This window comes from Ruditapes philippinarum, unplaced genomic scaffold (assembly GCF_026571515.1).
Source record: "Ruditapes philippinarum isolate M1 unplaced genomic scaffold, ASM2657151v2 ctg3344_1_1_1_1, whole genome shotgun sequence".
In the NCBI taxonomy this organism is placed as follows: Eukaryota; Metazoa; Mollusca; class Bivalvia; order Venerida; family Veneridae; genus Ruditapes; species Ruditapes philippinarum.
In genome coordinates this window covers 1-12,955 of record NW_026863007.1, presented here as the reverse complement: position 1 = coordinate 12,955, position 12,955 = coordinate 1, and the positions used below count along the sequence as shown (strand labels likewise).

General features: G+C 32.2%; 1 protein-coding gene across 1 annotated transcript; it reads right to left on the bottom strand.

Moving 5' to 3' along the window:
* Positions 1 to 1,888: 1,888 nt before the first annotated feature.
* Positions 1,889 to 6,158, bottom strand: LOC132720860 (serine/threonine-protein kinase 36-like). Its single transcript, XM_060705084.1, has 5 exons — positions 5,982 to 6,158; positions 4,834 to 4,975; positions 3,554 to 3,738; positions 2,568 to 2,697; positions 1,889 to 1,965 (listed from the first exon to the last, which is right to left on the bottom strand). The coding sequence occupies exons 1-5, from the start codon at positions 6,117 to 6,119 to the stop codon at positions 1,889 to 1,891; spliced, it is 672 nt and encodes a 223-aa protein (XP_060561067.1). The 5' UTR covers positions 6,120 to 6,158.
* Positions 6,159 to 12,955: the final 6,797 nt, after the last annotated feature.

The following is a 12,955-nucleotide window of genomic DNA, read 5'->3' as shown; positions in this document are numbered from 1 at the left end:
GGAATATATTGAATGAGTGCAGTTTAATACTTTAAATTTATTGGGAATGAGTTGGATAAATTCATATTATCGAAGCCCCTGGAGAGCCTTATAATATTTTGTTTTATTCAACTTCGTTTTCAATAAATTTAGTTTTGAATCTACATGAATATTTAATATTCTGTTTTATTCACATTATAATAAAACAAATTATTGGTTTGTAAAAACCATGTATATGCCCCCTACAGCAGCCAATAAGTCATGTGATAAGGTTATTTTTGCATGACTTCTGACCCAGTGATCCCCAAACAATTAATAAAAGGGTTAATCAAGTATCTACTGGTCATGACCTTAACCCTTTGACCCCTTGACCCAAAACTCAATAGGGGGTCAATCTGCTGTCAAACGACCAATCAATTTTACAAAGGGTTTGAAGTTCCCAGGCCTAAAACGTTTTTTTAGTTAATTGATCGGGAACCGTTTTAAATACAAGGTCAAATAGGTTGGGGGGACCTTGGACCTTTTGACCCCCTTGACCCCAAAATCAATTTTAGGTCAATCTGCTGGTCATTGACCAATCACCATACCATGTTTTTGAAGTTTCCTAGGCCCAAAAGGGGTTCTTTAAGTTATTGATTTGAAAGCATTTTTTACCTACAAGGTCAATGTGAACCTTGCCCTTTGACCCCCTTAACCCCAATATCAATAGGAGTCATCTACTGGTCATGACCAATCACCATACCAAAAAGTTTGAAGTTCCTAGGCCTAAGGGTTCTTTAGTTATTGATCGGAACCATTTTACCTAAGAAGGTAAATGTGACCTTGACCTTTGACCCCTTTTGACCCCAAAATCAATAGGGGTCATCTACTGATCATGACCAATCACCATATCAAGTTTGAAAAGTCCCTATGCCTAAGGGTTCTTTCGTTATTGATCGGAAACCGTTTTTTAACCTACAAAGTCAATGTGACCTTGAACTTTGACCCCTTAACCCCAAAATCAATAGGGGTCATTTGCCTGGTCATGACCAATCACAAATACCAAGTTTGAAAGTTCCTAGGCCTAAGGGGCTTCTTTTTGTTATTGATCAGAAACCGTTTTTGACCCAAGAGGTCAATGTGACCTTTGACCTTTGACCCCCTTGACCCCAAAATCAATAGGGGTCATCTACTGATCATGACCAAATCACCATACCAAGTTTTTGAAGTTCCTAGGCCCTTAAAGTTTGCTTTAGTTATTGATTGGAAACCGTTTTTGCTACAAGGTCAATGTGACCTTATGACCTTTTGACCCGAAAAATCAATAGGGGTCATCTACTGGTCATGACAATCACCATACCAAGTTTGAAATCCGTTCCATAGGCCTTAAGGTTTCTTTAGTTATTGATCGGAAAAACGTTTTGCTTACAAGGTCAATGGACCCCTTGACCTTTGACCCCTTTTGACCCCAAAATCAATAGGGGTCATCTACTGGTCCATGACCAATCACCATACCAAGTTGAAGTTCCTAGGGCCTAAGGGTTCTTTTAGTTATCACTCGGAAACCATTTGGTCTACGGACCGACGGACCGACAAGTGCAAAGCAATATACCCCCTTTTCTTCGAAATGGGGGCATAATAAGAACAGTAAACTGTTAAAATGAGTAATTTTCAATGACGTGCCTATAGTGTAACACTAACATTAGTGCACTTTAACGCTATGTTTCTATATGGCGCAAATAACGTCACATCAAAGTGTTATTACACTACTGGTAGTGTAATATCATTTTTATTAAATGGCTTTATTACACTCCTGCGCCGCAGTTTATGTGATAAAAAGATGAATTTAGAGTACAACTAGCATGGTTTGACACTCTGTCTAACTTAAGATTTTGTTAGATTGTTTTCTATCTGATTTCACCTTAGTTACCTACCTTTGAATAACTTTGCATTTTTTCAATTGGAAAGATAACGTCCCTGAATGAAGACCAAGGTTTCCTAATGCACCTATAATACACAAGGAACATATATATATAACATGATGTTTTTTATTGTTGTTGTTTTTTTAAACTGGGTTTTACATCGCAACACAGTATAGGTCATATTGCAACTTTCCAGCTTTACTGGTGGAGGAACACCTCAGCTGCCCCTCTGTACATTATATCAGGCACAAACAGGCACCTGAGTAGAACCACCAACATTCCGTAAGCTAGCTTAATAGAGAACTGTATTGTTTTTTTTCACTGATCATATTGTCACCCACAAACCAGTATCTTGGTGGAAGCATATCAACCTTTGGTAAAATAGATTATTAGCTTTCCAGCACGGTCTTACAGTTATTTTCAAGCTCTACTAGTGGTAAAAGACCTCAGATGCCCCATATTTCAGGCACAAGCAGGTAAGTGAAAGAATCTAAAGCTCATGATGAGATTGGAATCCGTGGCTAGGAGCAAGTCATTTGAAGTCGCAAACATTTACAACTTGGTTACAGAGGCCTCTCAGCAGATTCACAATCAACCATTTACCGCAGACAAGCATCCCAATCAAATCTTACTTTAACAAATAAAACTTACATTCTAACAAATAAAAAGAAGTGCAAGTGAACTTACATGCGGCATTCACCCTGGTTTTAGAAACTGGATCTTTCAATAACTCTACTAATTGTGGAATGCTTGTTTTTAACTTCACATACAAGCTGTCGTTATGGAATGCTGCATTTCCCACTGCGTAACTCGCCCCCTGGTGGACAAATCAGATGTAAATTATAATAATGGTCTGCATGCAAACTAAATATGTTTGAAGAATTATATTCCCTTTTTTAATTTTTTCATCATTGTTCAATAAAACAAATCCTTTTCAAAGCTTTTTACATTAAATCTTCAGAATATGTTTGATGTATGTATATCCAATACCATAATTCTAAAATTATACTCATTGTCTGGGAATCAGTTGTCACACCATTTAAGTTGTTTTCCCTGTATATGATTTACATACCATATTTCTTTAATTCTTTTTTTATATAGAAATTTACTTTAACGACAAGCAAGCAGAGCAAAGAACATAACTGATATCATGAACAAACACAATAGCCAATAGGACCACAATGGAAATAAGAGCTTTTTTGCCCTTTTTTGTGTTATCCTTGATTTTGGTGAGCATGTCATAGTTTTCTTGTATGTGACATAGTATTTAATAATGCTCATTATTTTATCCTATGTTATATTGTCAACTATGTATATGCTTCCTTTGACGAAATAAATCAATCTATCTATCTGTGCCGGAATATTAATATATAAGCAGATTCAAAATTAAACAGGCTTTGCTGCAACTGTTTGACCCTCTGAAATGTAAGGCAATGTCCCTACTGGTCAATAAGCAATACACTTTGTGGCTGACAAGATGTTTAACATGGTTTAATAACAAAAAGGTGATTTTTTTTAGAAATGATACAATTCAATTCAATTCTTTAACTTAAAAATTTCCATTTAGTTAGAAAATAAATCAGGTTTGCCTGACCAAAACCCAGACAATTTTTTTACCAGGACAGTTTCACTTAGCATGTTAAAAATGTTTATAATCGTATATTCAGAAATACCTTTCTGACATTTTGATCCTCGTCTTTGAGACAGCTGATCAAACCTTCAAACAGTTTCTCCCGCTGTTTCAGGAATGTATACATGTGAGCATTATGTTTCATGAGATTACCTATCAAACTACATGTCCGTGATTTTACTGATGATGAATGATGGTTGATCAATGTGCTCAGTTTGTCCGGATCACCTGAAAAAAAAATAAGATAAGGTACAAAATTTATTTATCACATAAGCTACAGTGCAGGAGTTTAATAAAGCCAAGCAATAAAAAACAATATTACACTAATGTAATAGCACATTGACATGACGTCATTTGCATTTTATACAAATCTAGCATAAAAGAGGCCAAACGTGTTACACTATAGGTTTGTCAATTAAAAATGCCTCTCTTTAGCTGTAAATTTTGAATATGTGATAAATAGAATATCATATTCATGTAGATTCAATACTAAATTTATTGAACTTGTTCAATTAATTTAGTATTAAACCTACACTCATTCAATATCCTCTATGTATTTTATATATTTCACATGCAATGTCAATTTTCATTGGCTAATCTGGTTCACCATTGTAAGTTTTAGTGTTACACATATGAACCTCGTCTCTTGGTCAAAGTTCAAGGTCACACTTAAAGGCCAGAGGAATGCACTTGTCCAAAGTGAAACTTCTGCATGCATTGAGAGATAAAACTGAAAATCAGTTTTTTAAAAAAAGTCTTATGCAACAGACATTGAAAGCTTAACTTGTCAACAGATCTTAATTTCAAATTTTATTTTGTCTATAATAATGAATTTCTAAATTTCAATTTTTATTCAGGATTTATTTTAGTTTTGTGTAGGAAGCTATTAACTCATAGACAAACTCTATAGAATCTGTTCCTGGAACTAACCAGTTCTGAGCAACAAGTATAAAGATTCTTGCTCAAAGAAACAAACACTTGCCCCTAACAGGAAATTAACCCACACGGCTTAACATCCTTAGATTACTAGTCTGACTTAGTTAACCATCTGACATGAAGTGGCTCTGTGGCCAAGTGGTTAATGCGATGGACTAGTACTCTAATAATTGCTGACCGCGTGGATTCAAACCCAGTCAGGAGCAAGACATTGTTTCCTTGAGCAAGAAACTTTACATTCATTGCTTAGTACTGGTTGGTTCCAGAGTGCTTCAATCAGCTTATAGCTTCCAACACGAATGAACTAAAATAAATTTGTATAAACTTAAACTAACCATCTGACCAAAACCAAAAACAACACAAAATATTGACACAACATGGACATACCTTTATTTGATTGTATGACTGACTTTACCAGGGTGGCATGTTGAGCAGATGTTCGGACAAGGTGATTACATAAAGATACAGTATCACAGACAACAGACACGGGGCTTGCTGGTGATATACAGGTACTGAGAAATGACAAGAACTGAAATACAAACAATATGTCACTGTTAGATTATGTTTTAAGTTTCAAAATAAATTATTTACTAAGTCACAAGTGTGTCATAATTAAGTTTTAAGTCACACTGTATTGGTTGGTTTAGGCACACCAATACTGCCAAATAGCTTCCTTCCTGCTTATATACGCAGAAAAAAAAATTCTACGATCTTTTTTCATACAACAAAGTATATATTGTCACCTTAGTGCAATTACTGGTTAACTCAGGACTAAACCTGTTACTGCACTAAGGTGACAATATGCCGATATCCATGTAGAACCATTGACATTTCAATATATTCATTCTTTTACATAATTTTATAACATACATTTTACATTTTGCCTCACGTTTTTTTATAAATACCAAACAAGTGTTAATATAATCAGACTTTAATTAATCAAAATAGAACCACTGACCTTTTTATTAGCAGGATTGTAATGAAAGAATTCACTTTATATTCAACATAAAAGAAATAAGAGACACACGATTCAAAGTTAGCGATCTTAACCAACTGGTTGCTAAGGACATCTTGTCACCTTAGTGAAATAACTGGTTAACTCCTATTAAATTTAGTACTTAAAGATCCTGTATGTTGTAATTAAGGTTGTTACCACACTTAAGTGATTTTATATATGTACGAATATAATTATGCTTCTAAAACAACTTTCAAACATCGAAGAATATGCAAAATATGTACTGCAAATATTTGTTCACTTTATATGTAATCATTAAAATATATGCTTTCATTTCGATTTGAAAAATTTGACTTAGACTAAAAATTATACAAAATAAATTTCTAATTACCTTCCTTTATAGACATGAAATGCAAATTCGGTTATTTCTTTACAAATAATGCTTTTTGGAACTTACAATATTGATAAATCTTCATTTGAGCATTAAATTCATGATATTAAACCATAAAAATGAGTTACAGCATCTTTAACCTGTTACTGCACTAAGGTGGCCATCTGTAAGTTTATGAAGAACCTTTACCTTTAAATCTTTGACAGATGAGCAAAATTGATCAATGAAGATGTTGTTACTAAGGACGAGTCTGGTGATCAGCCCTATAGGTGTTTCCAGCTGGTCATCTTTGAGGTATTTTTGGCAAGCATACATGAGACGGGGCATCAACTGATGGGCGTGGAGACAACTGAAAACATAAATATATACATTATAACTTTATACCGTTCATACAAAAACATTAAATTTTATTGATCAAAAACTCATTGGATATTATAATGATCTACATAATGGTAGTAAATGGCTTATCTGATTTAGTGTATATGAAGTAATGGGTTAAGATAGGGATGCTTGGGCACAGATGGAAACATAAAAGAAAATGTACATACAGGAAGATTTAACACTCACTGCATATAAAATAGGTTTACTTATTTCATTCACTTCACTACACTCTGCCTATAAGATGGATAAATCTACATTGTATTTCATCCACTCACAGTTGAGTCATGGTGTAGGCTGTTTGTTTACAAGATAAAGAGAATCCACTGAGGTTTTTTGATATGACAGGACTGGAAATAATTTTTAAAATTAATGTTCCATTTGATGTAGGTCTAGACCAGTAACTTGTGTTCAAAATTTTTAGATTATTCGCTCACTATGTTTTTGCCTGAAAATTATTTTTCTAATCCAAAATTGAAAAGTGTTGTAATGCTTTTCACTCATACCAGACTAAGAATAGCACAAACTGATTTTCAATTTATTTCTAAGAATCTTTATTTATCTTTTGCATTATCTTTCTGTTTTAAATGCCTAGGCTGATCTATGTAATAAATTCAAATATTATGTTTTAAGGCTTTTGGACCTCAGGGAAGTTCCTTTAAAGTGAATTGATCCATAATGGAAGGTTAGTAATGCCATAAATATTTATACTGATAGTATATAGTATTATAAATAATAACAAACCACAACCTAATTATATTTTAATTTGGTTGCTAAGACTATATTGATATATTGAAACATAATACGTTTGCGACCAGCATGGATCCAGACCAGCCTGCGCATCCGCGCAGTCTGATCAGGATCCATGCTGTTCGCTGTCAGTTTCTCCACTTGTAATAGAGTTGGTAAGCGAACAGCATGGATCCTGATCAGACTGTGCGGATGTGCAGACTTGTCTGGATCCATGCTGGTCGCAAACCCACTATGTTGGTTTTGTCGTGACACGGCTCATATGAATTTGGTTGTTAAGTGTGAGATACATGATCGGATATGGCATTCCCATTTATAGCAGAAAAAAAAGTTTTTAATAAACAAAATATTATATATTCAACATATAAATGTTTAAACCACTTACAATTTGATCAACATTTTATTTATTAAGGAATTGTTTGTATGAATATATAAATAATACATTTCCTTTGTTTTTATCAATATTTGAAATACTATCTATGAGTTCTCAGTAAAGGGGGGGGGGTCCCTATTTTTGTGCCCATTTAAGCAAAAAAAAAATAATTAAAATACATATGTGCCCATTGCAGATCAATATATTTTAACAAGCTCATCCCACCTGTGGAATTTCAAGTTGATACTTCCAATAATTTTTTAGTTTATGCCTTAAGTTAATGGGGAAAAAAACAAAAACAAAATTTTTTAATTAAAAAAACATTATGAAGAGCAAAAATGCATATTTAGCTCTTATAGATTTTAAACTTGGCACTTCTACTAAATTTTCCTTATTCTTGTACCTGTAAAATGATATATGATGTGGAAATTATAAATCATTCATTTTCTAATAAATACTCTTTCAGGTAGAATAAAAAATAAAATACATCTAAATCTTTTATTTTTAATGAATCTAATATTTTTGGAAATTGGATTTTCATATAAGTTACCCTAATATTTTTTCAAAGTCAAAAAAATCAAAATTTATTTTAATGTTCAACTATGATTGTATCAATTGAAAAATAAAAGAATTTTAACATAATATTTGTAAAAATTAAATAAATAATGTGTGAAAATCAAAACACAAACACTTTGAGCAAAGAATCACTCAACTGTAGCCCAAACTAGCCAATTATCACCTAACCAATTAAACATTCCTTTAATCTTACTGGGCAGCATGGACAGTGCTGGCCTTTTATACATCCAAATAAGAGATATCAATCCAAATACAATGAAAAATTAGATATAAAATAAAGCACGATAAGAAAGAGAGGAATATAACTATATATAATATAATATATCAATATACAGAGGATAGCTTAGAAAAGATTTAGACTAGAAAATTACAACAACAAACTGAGAAACAAAAAATGAGCAAATATAAATACACACAAAGCTAAATACATAATATAAAATATCATAATCCTAAAACAATTACATAGACATCCAAAGTTTACAAACCGCCCCACACAACCCCATATCAATTACTTAAATATAATAATGATTAATATATCAATAATAAATTAATAAATATCATATATAAATATATACAAATTAAAAGCCCGCCCGACCAGCCCCAATATATACAATAAGTATTAACCCCTATACTTCAATTCGACACTGTCAACATCATACTGCTGCATACAAACACCAATTAACTAATGAAATATATTGGTAAATTGTCGCTCCTACATGTTTAATGCTTGTTGTAAAGATACTTACAAGCACTTGGACCAGGAGTAAAATTCAACACAAATACAGGAAGGAGAATGATGCTTATCTATTACTTTTTGGTACATCCTTACTTCTTATTCTTTTCTTTGTTTTTTTATGAAGTCGTTCTTTTATTCTTTTTTTCTTTTTTGATTTTTTTGGTTTATTTATTATTTTTGCTTATTCTTCTTGTGTTTTTTGATTTTTTTTTTTTTTTTTATTTTTATCTTTCGTTTTTATTTTTGTTTATTTTTTCTTCGCCATTTTACCTTGTCTCTTTCTCTTTTTAAGATCAGTCGTTCTGTGTGCTGTGTTTTCTTTCTTGTATTCTTCTAGTATCTGACGTCTGTTATTTCTTTATTCTTTTCTCTGATGTTGTTGCTGATATGTTTTTTGATCTTGGCGTTTGTTCATGTTTACAAATGTCGGGCTAATCTCATATGTGCCATCACTGATCACTTATACAATTTATCTCTATCTTGATTGCATCGCGTTAAAAACTGTAACACCCTTTCCTAGGCATACAAATAGTTGTTTTTTTTATTTTAACTCGTTTCTTCTCACTGAGAGCACATAATTTCATTTCTTGATCCAATTTCGCCGATTGTGAAAATATAGTTAAATAAAAACCTAATCCTGTTACTTTAATATGTGATAAAATGTGAGCAATACTTTTAAATCATTCTGCATAAACGAACCAAAATCACTTCCATTTTATCGACAGACTAAATACTAGACGTGATTTGACGCTGTCTACTATTCGATACAATAATGTGTATTTCTGTAAGGAAATAATCAGTTTTTACAATCTCTCGTGAAAGATCTAACAATGGATAAATATCTAATTTAGAAAGAGATTACGGTAGCATCGTTGCTTTTTGCCCATGCTTGCAACGGAATTCTAATAATTCCTGCTAAATGTAGTCCTTTTTTCTCGACTGGAACTTGTGCCAGAATTTCACAAATTGAAAAAAATTAAATATTTCATTCATTAATATTAAAAACTATGAAATATTAGGTAGGGAAAGTTTTTGCCTTTCCGGTAACTTCCCCGTGTTTATGATGTAAACCTGTTTTTTAATTCATGACGTGACCAGATAACGCCAGAAAAATCGAAATAGCTTGCAACTGAAGCCGCTCTAATACAAGCAACTTCCAAGGTTATGCAAAGTGTTTGATAAAACGGCTTATAAACTGACGAAGATCCAATATTCTGTGGAAAGCTTATATATTTTTCTCCGTAGACTGGTGCATATCCCAAAGAAATTGGTACAGAAATAAAATATTTACGGCTATTTTTCTTTTCCGAATCGAGCAACATTTGTCTTGGAAATGATGCCGAAAATGACTTTGAACAATGTCACGTGGTATTGCCACACTGTTTATAATTAAAACAACATTTTTAGTGTAAAATTATTATTGTTAGTAAATTTGGGCGATATTTGGGTATATTTGGCATATTTGGCTATTTTGTTGCTGCCCACCTTAGGCTTCTTTTCAGGGTTTATTAATTCTATCAAAAATGAATGAAAGAAACCAATCAATATAATAGGTAAGTCGCCAAATACAGTAGTGGTTTAATTCCTGCATAAAGGATCTTCACGTTGCAAAAAATATTACGCAGACCGCCTACAATAAAAAGCGTTTCTTTGTCATCAAAATTAATATTTTTCATACATTTTTTATTAGAGGAAATGTCGTTGGCATTTGTACCGCCGCAGCAGAAGGGCCCAAAAGGTCCTCCTCCGAACCAAGCCAGTATACAAAAGGTGAACCATTTTCCGAACAGTTTATATTTTTTCAATTATTTGTATGATTGGTTCGTACTTGTACCAGCTCGTACCAAACTAGCAAGTCGCACGGGTAAACTCTTATAAAAGCCTATTAGGATATAGATTGTTTAGTTTAATAATATAAATTAAAAAAGTCTGATAGGACTTAATGTTTGAATTTTTTTTCTGCTTAGAAGACATAATCTTCCAATGACTATGTTGTTATTCACTTATTGTCTATATTGATAAATTAAGTTTTATCGTATAAGACTAAATAAGTACCTAATCTCACACCCAACCTATTCTCAAACCTTTCATTCATGTGCTGTTATTTTTTTACTAGAAGTGACTATGATGTCCGTAACTTGTGTGCATAAAAGCTTAGTTTCTGACAGACATGTCTGCTGATGCCAAATGAAAACAGTGCATAGGAATAAATATATACATTACATATTTTATTACTTTGCATAATTTGATACAAATTGCTATAACCTTTGTAAGTCCCGTAAATACACCATTAACTATTGGTGAAAATGAATATTAGAGATAAAAAAATCTTAAAAGCAGGTACCTGCAACGTGTAGGGTACTTCATTGTCATGTGACAGTCATATAACAATCACTTCATTGGATAAACTAAACAGTATAATTTTAGAGATACTTGAAGGGGTTTGAGATTAGGTTCTTACTTTTAAGAGGCCATGTCAGTTTTAAAAAATAGGGTTGTGCTTTTCCAAGATGGAAATAGAGCTTTTTAATTGATGAATTTCAGTCTACAGAAATGTTACATAAAGATTTAAGTGTACATATGTAAAGAATTTTTATAAATATATATTTTTATTTATACTAAAAGACCTCTTGAATGCTTAGAGGTTTGAGAACTGGTTAGTCCACGATAGATTGAATTTTGTTGAAATTAATTTTATAATTATAAACACTTGCTTTTTTACACCCTATGCCAAAACTCCAGTTTTTTTTTGTATTTTTCCACAGGGTCATATGATACATGCATGTATTAAATGGGGCAGCCTACATGTATTTTATAAAGCATCACATGAACATCGGCAATGCAGGGCTCACGCTGTCAGTCGCCATAGTCGCCATTTGCGATTATTTTATAAGATTGGCGATTATTTCTGCATTTTGGCTACAAAATCTGGCGATTATTTTTTACTTCCAACAGCAATTATATAAGTTGTTAAAATCGATAAAGACTGCAGTAGACCCAATTAACACCAGCGGGGGTAGATTTAATCGAGTGTCAACTTTTATCTGTCACGCATTGCTTACTATTGCCCGAGGTGATAAAAATACATGCAGGTGTTAAAAAAACATGCAAGATTTAAAATTGTACAAGTACTTAAAAGATATTGTCCAGCATTATAATAGCCATAAAAAAAAACGTCAATAAGCTACAAAAATTGTCTTAAAATTGATAAACTGGATATTGACCAACCCAAAACTTACCGTAAATTGCAGTAATGGCAAATTTTGATTTTTTTCTTTTAAGCTGACTAAATCGCCAGTGGAAAACAATGAAAAAATATTTAAAAAGCATTTACTTCCAAACAACTATTTGCACAACAACCAAAATTGTGAATATTTCTTCAAAAACAGAAAAAAATCCGATTGTCACATATTTTCGCGACACCGATAATTTTGATATTTATTTAAAGGTGAAAATAAGCTATGTTCTGTTTAAAAATCTTTACTATTATGGCAGAAAATTTGTTTTACATTGGTGATGATGCCATTTTTCAGTAAGTTACTCAGAAAAAGGCTGCATTCTGTGAATGAGATTGCAAGTGTTATTTCTATAGGTTAATGTGACTTAGATCTACTCCAGTTCTGTGTGAAATGTGGAAATTGACAGTGGTTATAGCTGACAAAATTTTGATAAGAACAAACAAAAGAAATTGTCTGATAACAGAATTAATCAATTATGTAAAGTTATAATGAATCTTTAATAATATTGTTTTACAGTAATTATGCTATATAACATTTTTATTCTGTTCTACAATAACAATTAAAGTTGTATTTCTATGTAAAAAAGGTAGTTATCAATATTCACAAATGTATCAGTTTATTTGAGAACCCTTATAAAACTGAAAAAAAATTATATGTAATATTTATTTAATCAACTGCTTATGTTGTTAATCGCTAAATCGTGAATAGTCCGCTGAACTTTTGGCTATTATTTTTTTAAGTTAAAAATGTTGGCTATTATTTTATTTGAGCCAGTGTGAGCCCTGGGCAATGAGAGGCTCAGTTTTCCATGACTGAAGTAACTTTTCTGAAATGTTTATTCTACTATGTAATATGTTACTTATTTTTTTCAGACTTAAAACGGTGACATATTAAGGGTGTAACGGTTTACCGGTATACCAATATATTGCAATATTAAAAAATAAATTTCGTACCATGGTACGATTTTCAGAAAAACAGTATTTTATGTCAGACATATGCTATTAACTCTTGATGCAACTCCATGTCCAAATTCGTCATTTGTTTACAAAATTAAGCATAAAGTAAAATATGCCCTCTGTTTTTTTCACTTGTTTCAACATCATTCACATTT